At 38.1% G+C, this 18,584-nt stretch overlaps 1 protein-coding gene across 3 annotated transcripts in view; it reads left to right on the forward strand.

Annotated features, from left to right (window-relative positions):
- Positions 1-18,584, forward strand: part of fgf14 (fibroblast growth factor 14) — a 395,947-nt gene that overhangs the window by 279,588 nt on the left and 97,775 nt on the right. For all 3 annotated transcript variants that reach the window (XM_016992301.2, XM_008106972.3, XM_003218713.4), the window contains 2 exons: positions 9,626-9,736; positions 16,262-16,365. In XM_016992301.2, coding sequence (XP_016847790.1) covers positions 9,626-9,736; positions 16,262-16,365 — 215 coding nt within the window. The remainder of the gene's footprint in view (positions 1-9,625; positions 9,737-16,261; positions 16,366-18,584) is intronic.

Raw genomic sequence — 18,584 nt, forward strand, 5'->3', positions numbered from 1 at the left:
GCCTTGCCTCTCAGTTGTAACAACACAACCACACCACAAAACCACAATCCGGACCCACAAAACTCACAACAACACATTGTGACTATAACAAATACAAAATTTGACAACACAACTCATCCACCTCCCCAATCCCTACATTCACACTTGGCCTCCAAAAAAACAATTACAATAATAACAATGACAACAACAACAACAATAAGAATCAACACCATCACAGGCAAGAAACAGCCAGGCACTGAGGCTGAGAAGCCAGTCAGTGCTACACTGGGCCTCCAAAAAACAATACAGTAGCATTTAACTTATCCAACCTTCATGACCACTACAACAACAACAACAATAAACACCTACACAGGCAAAACAAAAAAAAGAATATTGTACCACAATAAAAATATAAACCGCACTCAGCAGAATCAGACATTACAATTAACAACAAACCAAAGACAACAGGGATCTCAAGCAATTATCAATCAACACAAAAACTGAAGAAGGTAACAGACTTCAAATACTACTACAGTAGAGTCTCCCTTATCCAAGCCTCGCTTATCCAAGCTTCTGCATTATCCAAGCCATTTTTGTAGTCAATGTTTTCAATATATCGTGATATTTTGATGCTAAATTTGTAAATACAGTAATTACAACATAACATTCCTGCATATTGAACTACTTTTTCTGTCAAATTTGTTGTCTAACATGATGTTTTGGTGCTTAATTTGTGAAATAATAACCTAATTTGATGTTTAATAGGCTTTTCCTTAATCCCTCCTCATTATCCAAGATATTCGCTTATCCAACCTTCTGCTGGCCTGTTTAGCTTGGATAAGTGAGACTCTACTGTACTAATGTGAGTATAAAGAAAGGTGGAAGTCACAGCATAAATACAACCTAATGTAGACTGACCAACACCACCAGACTAAGCCACAGCAACGCGTGGCTGGGCACAGCTAGTATATATATATAAATGTAATGTGCGGTTTTCTATGGAGTAAACAACAAAACCACTGAACCAAAGCACACCAAATTTGACCACAAAAGACACAGTCATCCAATCTATGTCTTTCAAACAAAAAAAAAACCCTAGAAAAATAAAGTCCAAATTAGAAGATTTGGAAAAACTGTTTTCTCCCTGGCTGCCAGTCATCTCCTAGCAACCCACTCAGCCACAATGGTGACAGGCAGAGTTAGGCTTCACTTAGGCCTCTTCCACACTGCTGATAAAGTACAGATTATCCTATTTGAACTCGATGATATGACAGTATAGACTCAAGGCCCTTCCACACAACTATATAACCCAGAATGCCAAGGCAGATATAATCCACAGTAACTTCTTTGAACTGGATTGTCTTGAGTCCAGACTGACATATAATCCAGTTCAGTGTGGATTTTACACAGTTGTGTAGAAGGGGCCTCATATAATCCAGTTCAGAGCAAATGATATAAGATTATAAATATAATACTGTATATAAAAATTACTGTGGCATAATAGAACAATATAATCTCTAAAATCAGGGCAGTAAATAAAGAACAACACTCGGAAAACAGGAATTCCAGACAGGAAACAATAAGGGCCAGCTAACAGCTCCCAACAAAGCAGCCAGGCTTTGAAGCTGCAAGGCCATTAAATGCTAATCATACTTGTTGCACCAAGACTATTCATTGCCATTAAACCTGGTCAACCAAAGATTCCACAAGGTAGAAAGCGGTCAGGCTTGCAAGCAGCAAGATTATTAAGTGCTGCTCAAACTGGACAACCCTAGGTAGAAAACCCCAAGGCTTTGAAGCCATGAGGCTACTCCGTCCCATTCAACCTGGCCAACGACTGATGCCCCTATGTAGAAAGCGGCCAGGCTTTTAAGCTGCAAGACTATTTAGTGCAATTCAAGATGGCCAAACAAGGGTTCCCCTGCAAAGGAAGTAGCCAGGCTTCAAAGCGACTCTTTGATTGAGGGTGCTACTCCAGCTTGCCAAACAAGGATTCCCCTAGGTATAACACAGCTAGGCATTGAAGCTGCAAGGCTATTCTGTCCAATTCAACCAGACCAACAAAGGATTAACCTTGGTAGAAGGCAGCCAGGCTTTGAAGCAGCGATACTACTCTGTACTATTGAAGCCGACCAACCAAAGATTCCACTAGGTAGCAAGCAGCCAGGCTTTGAAGCAGCGAGGCTATTCATTGCAATTCTAGCAGCCCTAAAAACCGTTCCCCTAGAACGCAAGTACCCAGCCTTCCAAGCAGCAAGCCTATTCCATTGCATTCCAGCTCACCAAACAAGGATTCCTATAAGAAGAAAACAGCCAGGCTTTTGAGGCTGCAAGGCTATTCACTGCTATTCCATCTGCCCAACAAATGATTCCCATGAGCCACAGCAACGCGTGGCCGGGCACAGCTAGTAGTGCTATAATTACAAAGTGTGAAATGTTTCCTTTTATGTGTTTTTTTTGCTACTTCCCATACCTGTGTTGCTACTTATTCTACTGTTCTGTTTATTACAAGCACATCAGAGTCACCAAGGCAGTTGCCTGCATTTTCCGAACTGAGTTCTCACAACTGGTGATTGTAAAGGGAAAGGGGAAAAAAACTGTTGTCTAAGGCTTTCATGGTGGAATAACTAGGTTGCTGTGAGTTTTCCAGGTTGTATGGCCATGTTCCCGAAGCATTCTCTCCTGACGTTTGCCCACTTCTATGGCACGCATCCTGAGAGGTTGTGAGGTCTGTTGGAATCTAGGCAAGTGGGGTTTATATATCTATGGAAGGTCCAGGGTGGGAGAAAGAACTCTTGTCTGCTTGAGCTAAATTTGAATGTTGCAATTGATCACCTTGATTAGCATTGAATGGCCTTGCATCTTCAATGCCTGGCTTCTTCCTGCCTGGGGAATCCTTTGTTGGAAGGAGAGAATGCTTCTGGAACATGGCCATAGAGCCCAGAAGACTCACAGCAACTCTAAATTAATGTTGGGAAGGACCTTAGAATAATGGTGTAATTTTCCTACCCGTCAAATTTGTTCAGCTGGAGATTCAGCTTTTGGGCATTTGGATACTTGCTTTTACTCATCCTATTCAGATAGCTTATAACTGTCACAATTTTTGTGGGGCCGGGCTCAATTAATCTTCTATTAATAACTGGGGCGGCTTACAGCATACCACCCCCCTGTTAAGCCAGCTCCACTGCCTGCAGATATGCTATCGAGCCCAGTTCAAAGTGCTGGTGTTGACCTATAAAACCCTAAACGGTTCTGGCCCAATCTCCTTGTCTGAACGTAACGCCTCCTATGAGCCAGCAAGATCCTTAAGATCATCTGGAGAGGCCCTGCTCTCGGTCCCGCCTGCCTCGCAAGCGTGGCTGGTGGGAACGAGGGATAGGGCCTTCTTGGTGGTGGCTCCCCGGCTGTGGAACACCCTCCCCAGAGATATTAGACAAGTTCCAACTCTTTTTGGGCTTCAGAAGAGCCCTAAAAACATGGCTATGTGCCCAGGCTTTTAATGAATAAACGATAAAGATGACACGGACTGACTTATGGATAAAGCACGAGGTTTTTGGACAAATGGATCTGAGCATACGTATTTTTAAATTTATATATTGTAATTTTATGTTGTTTTTAATAGTTTTAACTGATTTTATATATTGTTTGATTGATTTTGTATAGGCATCAAATTGTGCCAGTGTTGAAGCCACCCTGAGTCCCTTCGGGTGAGAAGGGCGGGATATAAATATTAGAAATAATAATAAATAAATAAACATCCCACTTTTCAGCTGCATTAAAAATGTTTCCGCCTCCTTATCTTCTGAGCTTGCTTCATTTGGTGCAAGTTGAGTTCAAAGTGCATAAGTAGTTTGGCCTTAATTATTTCAACAGAGAGGAGAGGAAACGAGAGGGAAGAATGCTTCCCAATAGGCTCAGGCAAAAGCAAGCTGTCGCAGCCTCTTTTAGCCTTGTGTGGTCTCCTTCATTAATAACATTTGCCATCTTGCAGTTGATGTTGCTTGACCACATATATACCAGTTTTCATTTGTGAAATCTTGGACGGAAGGCTCTCCATTTTCATTCATCCCTGCTGTGCCTGGCCTTTCACTCTCCAAACAATGCATTAATGGGGAAAAGTAGAATATGTGGAAGCCCTTCCATTGGTAATACAATAATCTTAGTCGGAGAGCTAGGTATCTTTTCCATTTTGTATGTGCAGCAGTATATCTGTTTAGTTTAAATCAGTCATTCCTCCTCCTGTATATGTACAATCACAGCACAAACCCTTTTGTCTGTACTTGGCAAGGCTTTATCGTTTATTTTTAATTGATTGCTTTTCACAGAGTGATAGCAGCAGGAGATGACGAGGGTAGGTGTGCATTGCCAAACTGCTGTAAGACAGACTGGAAAAGCCCTTCATTTTGGCACAGTCCTCAAATTAAAAACAAAAGTTGACCTTAGCTGCGCCATAATTCTTATGTGTGACATATATTGCAAATTCCTGGCTAATCAGTTTGGAAAGGAGATTTCATTTTTCTTGTTCTTAGTCCTTCTCCCTTTTCCCCCAGCCAGATTATTGAATGTGCATGTCCTCCTTCTGTATGCAAGTGCTGTTTCTGCTTGTCAGTACAAGCAAATGTAAAATTGTATACAAGTAATGTGAATGGTTCCTTCCCATATTTTTTGCAGTTCATATATTAACCAGAAATTGGACCACATACAGTGTACAACATTCTGTGAATATGCCAGCCGCACTTTGGAGTGATGCTTTTGCACATCTAACCAGAAAGAATATACCACTTCATTTCATGTGCTTTTATGCATTCTGGCAAGGAGTAAATGAAGTTAATAATAAGTTAAGGAACCCTGCCACTCTGTATTATAGAAGAAGCTTCCTGTACATAACTATATGAAATTGGCTGTGGTTCAGAATTCTGTACTTAGCATTGCAAATTAGGCTGCTGTCCTTTCCCTACTGAGCTGCTCACTGATGATCTGGAATACCTTATTTTCTATGGAATTTTCCCAGGTGCTTTGCAAATTAATATTCTAAAGGGGCTTCTGAAAGGCTGTTTCCCAATGAATTGCATTAGTCCCTGATATAGGTAGAATTGCCAGGTGCAAAATTGTGCCAGTGTTCTCTAGCCTATACACTTCCATTGTCACTTCCTCTTTAGGCAAAGCTTTGATTTATGGGAAGCTTATCTGAAGCTGTCACAGAGATGAGTGACATGCGCAAAAAGGACAGAAATCACTATCTTATATAAAAAGAGCGAACCGTCTGAATTACTTCTTTTTAGTCAGGTATATGCTCTTGTAAATGGACATCTTTTGTTATCCTGCTGTTCTTTATATTTTCTTCCTCAGTGTGGAAAATGTGTAGTTTCGTCTTTATAAATACTCCTTATTTTATGTTCATGCTACTGCGTATTGGCTAGAGTCTATACAATTTTGAGCATGTTGACTAATGGATCTGTCATTTCATGCTGCCTCTGTCCTTACAGGATATGACTAAATTAAAATGGATTGCATTAAATTTCCGTGGAGGGGTGATGTCTTAGAACTCTAAACTTCCATGATTGGGATGTGGGTTCTTAATTGATCATGCCTTCAGTATAAAGATACAGAAAGAATATTGTATTGTACATGCACACAGCAAAAGGAAAAATGGATGAGATTTTTCCTTTGGGGTTTGTTCGGTTACATTTTCAACTTACAATATCTCACATTTTAAGTTATAAGAAACAACAAGAGAAATACAGCAGTTATCCTTTAATCCTGAATCTGAAGACATAATCCCATAAGATTTCAGAGAAATACAAATTTCCATAAATTGTAGTAATTCATTGGATCTACTCTAGTTTGGTCCTAGCTAATGCATTATTTGCCATACATAATATAATTTAAAATGTACAATACCATTTAACATGCTGGGAACAAACTTTATTGAGCTGTTGTACTTAATAATACAGTAGAGTCTCACTTATCCAACACTCGCTTATCCAACGTTCTGGATTATCCAACACATTTTTGTAATCAATGTTTTCAATATATCATGATATTTTGGTGCTAAATTCATAAATACAGTAATTACTACATAGCATTACTGCGTATTGAACTACCTTTTCTGCCAAATTTGTTGTCTAACATGATGTTTTGGTGCTTCATTTGTAAAATCATAACCTAATTTGATGTTTAATAGGCTTTTCCTTAATGCCTCCTTATTATCCAACATATTCACTTATCCAACATGCTGCCGGCCCGTTTATGTTGGATAAGTGAGACTCTACTGTACTGTGAAAATCAATTATAAGTCAAAGCTGTGCATGCTTAAAGGTTATTTTGATTGATGTCTTGACTTCACGGGCAAAGTAACAAAATAATAAACTTTTTAAAATGTTTAAATATAATATAAGAAGTTACACCTTCCACACTACTTTTACAGTCTATGGTCTGGACACCTCGTGGCCAGGTGTTTGGGACTCCAACTCCCAGGAGCCCTAACCAGCTTGTCTAGTGGCAGGAATTCTGGGTGATGGAGTCCTGAACACCTGAAGGGCCACAAGTTATGCAGGCATTAGACATGTTCACATCTGATACAGAAAATCAACATTATTTTGCACTTGTGTGAGAAAAATGTTAGTTCATGTTTGATATTTATCACTAAAATAAATCAGGAGATTGAGGTTGTGTACAGAGATCTGCCTTTCAACAGTCTTTGTTTGTCTTTCTTTGTTGAAATACATGCATCTTAATCTCTCTCCTTCTAGGCCCAGAGCTATATTTCACAAGATGTGGAAAAGCTGTGGCAATAAAAGAAAACATAACCAGGAAAACAACAGGTCAAAACAAAGAGAAAGTATGAGACTTGGCCTGATGCATGTGGTTCAACAGCACCATTGCCCTCAGGTCATCCTGTGTGAAGTACACTAGGGACCTCATCAGTTGGAGGTCCAGAAACTGGGGGAACCCTGGGGCAGCACCCAGCTTTGTCCCATTACTATGGTTGGTTGTGGGCTGCCATCCCATGCTTTCTTCCATGCTGTCCCTGGCTTCTTCAATGAGGATACAGGTGGTCACCCATATCATCAGGGTTACCTCTTATTGTGCTGCTGGGATGGAGCCCAACAGACCCTCGCTGGAGGTAGCCTTACATCATATGATGAGCTCCAGTGAACTCCATCCCAGCAACATGACGGTAGCACACTAGGACAGGAAAAAACCCCATCTGATTTGAGAACATTTTCCAAAAATATAAAACAGAAGTGCAATATTAATGTTAAATCAGAAAAACCAGAAGAACAAAATGCTTTATTGAACAAAACCTTATTGTAAGCCTTGCTTTTAAAAGCTGCTGCGAAATTTTCCTTCTTTAAAAGCTGCTGCCTATCATCTACATTTTGTGCTATATGGATATTTAGATTCTTGTGAAGAATGGTACTGCAATCAGTTTTAAGGTATACTTAATTTGGATTTATGTGAATAATGTTAAAACTAGTCCCAGTTCTGCAGAAAAGGCTGGATCTAAATAACCTGAAGGATGGCTAATTGGACAGCTGGCTAGTGGACAATGAAATAATAAGGTTCTAATCCCCAAATTCATAGAATGTGATTTAAGATTTAGCATTGTGCAGCCCTGTTTACTTGGAAATGTTTGTCTGTTTACTTGGAAATAAATTTAGCTGTATTCATTGATAATGCACTTAGGTACATGTAAATAAAGATTGCAATATAAGCCAGTGTTGAGAAGTGTGTGGCCACCACGATGTAGGGATATCATAGCTCCCAACATTCTTCACCACTGACTGTGCTGGCTAGGGCTGCTGGGAAGTGCAGTCTAAAACATCAGAGAACCCCATAATTTCTAGTGAAAACAAACTTGCTTGGAAGCAACTCCATTGAAAAACAATTGACTTTATTTTTCAGAAATCATTGTTAGTAAACTGTCATTTCTACATGATGCAAGAATCAAGATACCACTTATTTTAGTATTGCCTTCTAAAATGGGCATTCAAATTAAAAAGAGGATTTTGATTCCCTTGTCTCCAACATGCCTTCTATAACTATTTAAATACTAACTTTAAGAAGTTCTAACAATAAAAGCTTTAAAGGGTTGAATTTGGATGTTCAATTCAAATAGGTGAGGGGTGGAAAACTGGGCTATTTCTTTGTATGTGAAATTGCCCAGATCTCTTGCCAGTATAGCCGATAATGATATTTTGGAGAGTTTCCACCTAATTGTACTGGGTACAAATTGCTAGTAGAAAGGGTGTTTACAGGATTTGGAAATCCTGGAATATGAGAAAGTGGAACTGAAATATTGAGGCTTCTATTAGCACAAAGTATTTTACAATCTCTCCGGGGCAGGTCCTTGAACAATATTTCAAATGTATGCCAGAGCTTTGTGTGTGTTGTAGGATGTATCTACTAAGGTCTTCTGCAAGAGTTTACAGAACAATTCTATGACCATAATGTCTTCTGGTCATGTATTTCTGGCTCCAATCCAAAATGTTTGGTATACTATGCTTCTTTTAGAGCTGCATACATATAACTCCTTATCAATAAACATGTTTAATAATCATCTTTGTTTGTGAGTAATATGAACACGAAAGATATCATTATCCATTGGTCAGTGTGTTAACCTATATTCTCCAGTTTATAGTACCTGTATTTAAAACCTATGAAAGTATGACAATTCTGAAAACTCCTAACTGGAAATAAAATATAATATGACAGTAAAGACCAACGAGGCTTCACTTTGCTGTATCCATTATAAAACAAACTTTGTAGTAAGAAGCATTTTAAGAGTAAGGTGCACATTGTGCAACTTTCCTAATACTGTACAGGAAAAAGGTTTAGAATAAAAAACTGTAGATTGTTGAAGAAAGAAAAAGAAAAATTGCTGCATATTGAGAAATGGACGCAAATGGTCATAATGGCATACAGAAATAAAAGGCTTGTATTTGATGTGAAAAATCAATTTTGGTGCTGTTGGGATTTTTAAAACATTCAATAATTCTGTTTTTTAAGAGACCGTATTATTTCACTGTTAAGTGGCTATTCATAGTATGTTCCTAGTGTTAGTTACCACAATTCCTCATGTGCCCGAAATCATTCATTGTCATATTCTTCTGTTTAATATAGTTCATTTCCTCCTTGTCATTCTCTGAGAGGATCACAAAGCATATCTTAAATTATTGTGATGTTTGTCAATGTGAAAACGAGAAAGCTGTATATGAGAACAAACAGTTTGGGTAGCAATAAAAGTGCATAAAGATAATAATCTCATCTCTTTGATTCCTTAACTGAAACTTTGGTCAACTCACTGTGTGATATTAGCTAAACTGATCAAAGAGGAAGATATTGAAGGCTTCATTGTTAAGGACTGCATGGGATGGTTCATTTGCAGTAGAGAAACATGAAAGAGTTGGACATCAATAACACCTCCTGATAAAAGCATTGTTTTTCTCTGAATTTCAAAAAACTGTGGGAGCAACATGACTAATAAAATTCTGCATAGACCATTAGGAATTTGTAATAATTTAAAGGTTAACTTTAAGGGTAGCCATACTGCTTTTACGATAGATGTCCCTCTCAAGGAGAGACACAGGAATATCTCACAAAATAGCTCTGAGGCTAGTGACACAATATGTTTGTCTTTCAGATCCCCAGCTCAAGGGTATAGTGACCAGGTTATATTGCAGGCAAGGCTACTACTTGCAAATGCACCCCGATGGAAGTCTCGATGGAACCAAGGATGACAGCAGTAATTCCAGTAAGTGATTGTTCTAGGAGACTATTAACCTCACTCACACATTGTAGAATTAACAATTCCAAGACGTGCACATAGGATATTCTATGACTTTTTATGTTTTTGATGTGTATTTTAATGAAAGGGCATGGTTGAGTATTTTTAGAGGCATATGTTTTAAAGAAACTATGGATAAGAAGCAGCACCTGATTTCAGGATATATATTCACTTGAGACCTAAGTCTAGCCTCATCTTGTTTAACAAAATGATTTCAAGTGTGCCTTAAATCTTTACTAATCTGAAAGGAAACCAATTTCCATACCCTGTTTTCGGAAGAGTCAACAACTCATGGACACCTCCCCTGAAATATTTCTAAGCATAACAAGCATTAAAATTTATTATAATGATAAGAAATGCCTCCACACCCAGAATAATTGTTTTATCGTTTTATTGTTGTATGTTTCGGGCTTTGTCCCCATGTAAACCGCTCCAAGTTCCCACTGGGGAGATGGGGCGGGGTATAAAAATAAAGTTATTATTATTATTATATTATAAACTCTGGCCAACTTGTCCAATGGTCAGGAATTGTAGCTGAAGGCCAAAACATCTGAAGGACCAAAGGTTGACACCACTGATCTAGAGCAGTGGTTCTCAACCTGAGGTCCTCGGCTGTTTTTGGCCTACAGGTCCCAGAAATCCCAGCCAGTTTACCAGGTGTTAGGATTTCTGGGAGTTGAAGGCCAAAATTATCTGGGCACCCCAGGTTGAGAATCACTGATCTAGAGTATTCCCAACTTTGCTTAGTGCTAAGCAAAGTGCACAAATCCTCAGGATGCTTACTACATATTGTTGTGCACAGAAAGTTGCCAGTACTGGATCCAGGGTTAATATAGATTATTTAACTAATCTAGGCAAGTCTTTAGTTAATCCACTGTCCCCCAGCCTCTGTCCTTGCAACAGTAACACAGAGATAGTAATATTAAACTAGATTATGATAATGGTAAAGGCTGCTGAGATTGTGCTTGTGAAAGATTTTAAGCACCCTAAAAACACTTTATAAAAACATTTTCCCCAGAGGGTTTGCTCTCATTTTCTCTTATTTAACATGTGTAGTAGCACTTGAACTAAGAGTTCAGGTGCTCTGAATATGCTCAGTTTTTCATGTTTGCTTTACAATTTAACACAGGCATGGGCAAACTTCGACCCTCCAGGTGTTTTGGACTTCAGCTCCCACAGTTCCCAGCATTGGCTGTTAAGAATTGTGAGAGTTGACGTCCAAAATACCTGGAGGGCTGAAGTTTGCCTGTGCCTGATTTAGCATATTTACAGACAAACAACAGTTCTGAAAAAATTTAACCTTGCTAAACATTTTTATTGGTTTTGTCCTTGCTTTCACCTTCATGAATGAAGACATTTGTTCACACTATTTAATCCAATTGAGTGTGGCAGTAGCAGGTCACATAATTTTATTTAGAGACAGTTGTGACATCAGATACAACATTGTGACATCATAGAGAGAAATTGTACAGGTTGCCATTCCTGATTACATTAAATAGCAAAGAAGGAAAATGAAGTCAAGGACAATGACAACTAAGAAGTGGATAAAGCATAATCAAAAGTCCAGGAAACATGCAAATATGTTTGGAATTAATGTAAAACTATAACAAAATATAGGAGGCACTTTGCAGCATTAATGAAAATAAACATGTAAAGAAACAAGCAATTTCAGATCTGTCAAGAATAATTTAAAACAGAGGAACTATCTTTTAAAAAGCAGAGAGGGCAGCTGTATTTCTTTCCATTTCAAAAATACTCTAAAAGAATGATCTTCACAAGTATAGATAAACACTTTACTTTTCAACCAGAAGACGTACTGCCAACCCTAATTTCCATTGTAACTACTGGGAGTATAGAAACATCTTCTAAATTTAAGCCACTCTATTCTAAGGAAACAGTGGCTTCATGTGTATTTCCACTGTTATTAAAAATTACTGTCAGTATACTTTCTTCCTGATGCAAGGTTGTACCAACATTAAAAAACCCCGAGAACAGAAACATCTCATATGATGTTTGGAAGCCCTTATCACTCATTCATACTGTCATTTTCTATGTTTAAAGAAGACTTCTAAAATACAATGTAATTCTTCTCTGATTTTCTTTTCAATGAAAGTCGTAAGTGATTTTAGGGGTTTTTTTTCCAGCTGGAAGAAAGTCTTTGAAAAACCACACAGTTGTGCAAATTCTTTACAGCAAGCTTACGTTTTTTCTTTTGGCTGATTGTAACTGATCCCAGACCACTCAAAACAACTCTGCTGAATTGTTCTGTGAAGGAGCAATATTATTAGCCAGAAAAAATAGGCCTTTGTTATCACAAAATGAACCTTGAGATAGATTTTAGCCTGTTTTCAGTCAGACACATTCTGGGTTTTCTGCCACTGTTTCTCTATTTCACTCTCACTAATTTCATTGCTGCCAGCTCCTTAGAAAATCTGGGGGCTTGTTTAGTTCCATCCTATAAGAAGGGATACGTAAGAGTAATTGTGACCACCACCATGGTCATTTCCCCAGCAAGGCTAAACCTGACCAAGAAGTGATCATTCCATGGCAATGGAACAGTAGAAAGCTCGTTCATTCCATATGAGCACCATCCTTCCCTGTACAGAAAACAAGGTGTAGAGTTTACCTACCAGCATGAATGGGGTCAAATAGCTCTGTGGTTGTCATGGCAAACATGAAATCCGGAGCTTCTTGCAACAGGGTAGCCTCAGGTCCCTTCCACACAGCTGTATAAAATCCACATTGAACTGGATTATATGGCAGTGTAGACTCAGATAACCCAGTTCTAAGCAAATATTGTGGATTATCTGCTTTGATATTCTGGGTTATATGGAAGTGTGGCTACTCAGGAAGGGAGACTATTGTGCTGTGGGGTAGGCAGTATGACAACAGAATCCCTAACCTTGTAAGAAGGAAAATGATTCATTAGGGTGGCCATCAGCCCCAAAACAAGCCCCAAAACACTTAGGATCAGCCTGTCTAGGATTGTAGATTATTTCTTCTTTGTTGCAACACCAAAGGTGCAAACATGGGTGCATTGCTTGGCATTCGAAATGGCGCAACGGAGGGAAGGACAGTGATCTGTTGACACAGATGAATGTCCTTTTTGCCACACTGTTATCCCAGGCCCCTTCTACACAGCTGTATAAAATCCAAATTATCTGTTTTGAACTGGATTATCTGGCAGTGTAGACTCAGATAATCTAGTTCAAATCAGATAATGTGGATTATCTGACTTGATATTCTGGATTATATGGCAATGTAGAAGGGCCCCCAGCATGTATGCACAGGCAACTCATTCATTGCTAAAGGAAGCAGAAAAGTCTGATGCTGAGTTTAAACATTTCAGTGGTTTTTTTACTAAGCTGTTTAGGAATGTGTTAGAGACAAAATTTGCTGTAACTCTTCTCTTATTTTCCTGGGGGTTGTTTAGTTTAACTTAAATGAAATGAAGTTTATTAAAGTATCCAAGCCTTGGTGCCCGCACAAGACTAAAGATGAAATTGCTGTTTACTTGCAGAGATTTCAGAGTTGTATATATCTGCTGCATTCTATATCAGCTGGAACAATATAATTTCTATTAGAAACAAGATGCAGAAGATCTTAGTTATCATAGTTACCTTTAGACTGGAAAGCCATACTCTTCCTTAGTATCTTCTAACCCCATAAAGTATTAATCAGCCAACCTAATTTTCTCTGTGTAAACTACTGTTGCTTTATTCTCCCTTTCTCCTCAGGATGTGCATAGCATATTCATCTTCACAAAACAAGAAATAATGAGCAGTTCTAAAATACACAGTTGGGAAATTTCGAAAATAGTCACCAAACTTTCAGTTTTCCGAAACCTTTTCATCAGGCTGGATTTTAAACAGAGACTTCTGGGAAGGAAGGAGTAACTTGGGCAGTGCTAAAACAGTAACAAAAAGATCAATTATTAGAAAATTCATTAAATCATAAATATATTAAGCAAGGGGGGAAATTATGTAAAATTCTTTCCAGTGAACGCAAAACTGGCATTAAGAAATGCAATATGCTGTTCTGAAGCACAAGCTTTAAGATATTTTAGCATGCTCAGGATTGCAGACAAAAGGCTGTGAAAATAAAATGTTTAGGATGTTTATCAAAGATGAAGTGATGAGTATTTCCTGATGGAAAGCCTGCCATTAGAATCATAGAATAGGAAGAGACCTCATGGGCCATCCAGTCCATCCATTAGGAGTGAATAGTTTATTCAGGACACTGAATAATTTAAGGTAGTGATAACATAAATTGATTGTCAAAAGCATCTAGGGATCCTTCCAAACTGGAGGGAAGAGCATTGAAATGTAAAAAGAATTCAGCATAAGGAAGTGTAAAAAATGCATATTGTAGCAAAAATCTGAACTTCACCTTCACACAGATGGGATCTGAGCTGGCAGTGACTGATCATAAAAGAGAATCTTGGGGTTGCAGTTCAAAATGTCAACTCAGTGGACAGTTGCTGAAAAAAAGGAAAAATAATTGTTGGACATAATAAGAAAAGGAATTGGAAATAAAGCTATCAATATTATGCCGGCATTCAGATCCATGAATTGATACCCATTGGGAATACAGTTGGCCTCCTATCCATGGATTCTGTGTTCATTGATTCAACAATTGATGGGCTTGAAAATATCCCCCCCCCCCACACACACACAAAAAAAAATCCAAAAAGCAAATCTTGCCTTTACAGTTTTATATAAGAGACATCACTTTAATATGCCATTTACATGTATTCAGTCTCCATTATACCTGGGGGTGCTCAACTGCAATTGTTTTCTGTCTTTTGTGTGTGCGCTTGATTGTTTTGTACACTTTCATCTTATAATTCTGAATTCAGGCTCTAGGCCAGGGGTCCCCAAACTTTTTAAACAGGGAGCCAGTTCGCGGTCCCTCACTCCGTTGGAGGGCCAGACTATAGTTGAAAAAAAAATCTATAAACAAATTTCTATGCATACTGCACATCTCTTATTTTGAAGTTTTTTAAAAAAACCAAACGGGAACAAATACAGCCTCAGTGTTAATCATAATCATAATAAAAATAATGAAGAGAGTTGGAAGAGACCCCTTGGGCCATTTAGTCCAACCCCCTTCTGCCTTTGTGCACCAAAAGCACTAGCAAAGCACCCCTTAATAATTATTAATTAATTAAATAATAATTAAAATACCATTATAAACAAGCAAAGCTTTGGAAGGCGCACACCAGGTGAGGGAGGAGGTGGGAAAGGCGCACACCTTCCTTGGTGGTGGAGGAGGGAGCCGCTGCGGGGGCCAGATAAATGGCTTCAATGGGTTGCATGTGGCTCCCGGGCCTTAGTTTGGGGACCCCTGCTCTAGGCAATTAAATTTTGTCTGGTAATTTAATGGACCGGTGTGGGGGGGGGGTAGCTCCACTCCACGCACACACCCAGGTTAAGTCAGGTCATCATCACCTACGATTCCAGGATCATTGTTCAGCCGGTATGGCAAAACATTTCATATGTGTGACATGGAGTATAAAAAGGAGAAATCCAATTTGAGTTGGCACAGGTTTAAAATTATGGTTAGGGATACAGGGACCTACACAATGGCTGCTTCCCTATTTTAAAATTACGAAATGTAATTGTTGTTTGTCTCTGTTCGTAGTCGTGAGCATGCCATACCCTTCGCCATGTCTCATACCAAGGAAGAATACAGACAGCAGGCTGAGTGAAAAATCCCAATACTTTAGAGGAAGTAATTACCCATTTTTGCCGTGATTTCAAAGAGGGACAAGCTGCCCCTCCCCAATGAAGTGCCTGTTTCAAAAGAATCCCTCCTCCCACCCACATATCTAAGACATGTCAAGTGGTTGAAATTTGGCAGAAGGGTCATTGTGTTGTTTGGAGGAAAACTGGAGGCAAAATAAGGGTACACTAGGTATTGCCTTCCAGGATCATGGAACAAATGTGGCCTCTAGATTTCTGGGATTGCTTATTACTGAAGTAGGGGCATTGTAAGTATACTAGTCAACTGAGCCCATAGGCAGATCATGAGTGCCTGATGAGTTAACCACCAAGCTCTGGAAAAATAATAAGAGGCTGCAACTTCATGGCAAAACTTCCCATCTGTGCTCTTTTGGGAGTACTGATGCCTTCATGGATGCAGACAATGTCTAAGTCCTCCACTTGATTTTATGGTTAACTTCTGATGAAAGTTGACCATAGAATTATGTTGTAGGACCTAGAGATTCATAGAAAGGTGCTCTCTCTGATATTCTCTGTTTTATTAATAGTTTTTCCATTTTCAGAAGGGTCTTCTGCCCCTGGCCTCCATGAAGAAGAATTTGAGTATGTGCATGAGTTCAAATGTTGATATTTAAAGTCTATTTTTCAGTCGGTCATAAACAACAGATTTCATATACAATCTTATTTGTATGTCTCCATAATCAACTATACATTGTTATGATATTTTTTCTTTGACCTATCTGTGACAGCTCTTTATTTTATTTTACAGCATTGTTCAACCTTATACCAGTGGGACTTCGAGTTGTTGCTATCCAGGGTGTAAAAACAGGCTTGTATATAGCCTTAAATGGAGAAGGTTTCCTATATACATCAGTAAGTAAAATGCCATAATTATTGACTGTTACTCTATGCCGGATCTGGTTCATAGAACATCTTCCAGGTTTGAAAAGGATGACAGATCAGAAAATGCTCTCTGTAGTTCAGAATACTTGTGGGTTTATAATAAAGTTCTGGACATATCAAGAAAGGTTTGCATTGATGCAGAGAAAGTTGTAGGGTGGGTTTTTCTACTGTGTCCTATGACATGTGTTTTAAAAAGCCCACTTTTTGGATTGCAATCCCAGAATCCTGTGGTTGACATGGCCATTAGCCATACTGGCTTGGGGATTATAGGAACTTTAATTCCAAAGGCAGGTTTTCCAAACCTTGTGATTACCTTGATTTCCTTTTTGATATGAGAGTGGAATTTATTGCTGCAGCTCGCATTTCAACTCTGAAACATGGGAGACAGAGCCAGTTAATTGTTCTATGAGATCATTTGAAAATAAACTTTTACAGAATAATTAGAGAAAATTGATTTTTTTCAGTACTAAGTCTGCAAAGATGTAGTTCCAAATCTGAAATTATTTATTTCTGAAATGAAATGTTTCAGAAAATTTGAACAAAATGAATAGTATTGCATGTATAATATAGGTATATAATACATTGTATAGATTATTCAGAACCACCCCATAAAGATACAGTAATCTCTTGCTATGTTTTATTGTATTTGTGTGTTAGTCAAGTGAATATTTTGTATGATTAAATTCATTTTATTGTTATGGAGACAGAATGTGATGTTCCTATTTTGAAAAGGTTCAGAACAGAACAGATGTACACTATCCATTCCTTAAAACATTAACAAAAACAGAACATAGCAAAAGATACACCTGGCAGTTATTTTCCATAGGCACAGTGTAGCCAAGGCTAAAAATTCATTTGATTTTCATTGAGCTGAACAGAATAAACATTCCATTTAATTTTGGTGGGATGCAACCCTATGCCTTGGATTTAACTATATGAACACAGCAGCATGCCATTGAGCATCTCATTCATTTATTCATTCATTCACTGAGGGTGATGTATGCAGAAACCTACTGCTGGAGATGGACCATTCATCATGCCCATAGCATATGTTTATGCATTCCATGCTTTATCTGACTTGGGATACATGCAGCCTACTACCAATTATGTGAGCCCCTTATTGAATAATAGAGTAAGTGTAAAGAATGTTATTTACTAGAGAAGGTGCTTTTTATAACATGCTTCTCTCTGTACATCCTATCTGAAAAGTTGCTTCAGTTATCAATGTAATGATTTATTTCATTTAAAGGAACATTAGACAAATTTCAAGGCTCCAGAAACTCTGAAGAATAACATTCCGTTTGTTTTGAATGGATGACAGTTAATTAGGAGGAAATGTTCTAATAACTGAAATGTCATCAAGATAAAAATTGGTATCATACAGCACCCTTCTGTTATACATTGAAGCTTGGCATATGGAAAATCTGTGTTCCTTAGTACAACATTGAATGTGTCATAGGGAAACAGCAATATTAAAGGGTCTATATCTCAGAACTGAAGAAGACTTGAATTGTTTTTTGCTTAGCTGTCCTATTAAACCCCTTTTGAATATATGCATGTTTGTAGGAATGCCTACAAAAGAATTCACTTCAGCCACATGGCGGCAATATTTTCTGCTTGGTAGTGTTGGGAGACATGCATGCATATATATTTATTTGTCCATAATGTTGCAGTATTCTCTATCATTTTTGAGGTAAATACAATCCCAAATGTTAATTCCATTTTACAAAAATAGATTGACAGGTAGTGTATAATTTTGGGGAATAGAAGATACCTACAAGGAGATTCTAACACTGTGTTGAATGTTCTTTAGAATATTCAATTCCATTTCAGTCTTTCTGAAAGCAACATAACAACTGGAATAGAAATGCCACATTTGAATATAGATCGTGTGAGGGCATCTATGTGCACACAAGTGAAAGCAAGCCTCACACTTGAAAAGTTACTGTTGAAATAGTCTAGTGTGTCTTAGAAAAAATGACTTAATATATCATAGTTCCCCAGTAAGTCGATAGTAAATGCATAGTGCGATAAAGAATTGTTTTTCTTATTTTTTGAAAATGAAAGATGGATTAGTTCCAAATGCAAAAACATAATGCCATAACAGGAGTCTATGGATGAAGCAATCAACCTTTGCTTATTTAGTTATTTTTTAAAAGCATGGACATTCAACAGATGAGGAGAACACA

Source organism: Anolis carolinensis, chromosome 3, assembly GCF_035594765.1.
Source record: "Anolis carolinensis isolate JA03-04 chromosome 3, rAnoCar3.1.pri, whole genome shotgun sequence".
NCBI classification, from domain to species: domain Eukaryota; kingdom Metazoa; phylum Chordata; class Lepidosauria; order Squamata; family Dactyloidae; genus Anolis; species Anolis carolinensis.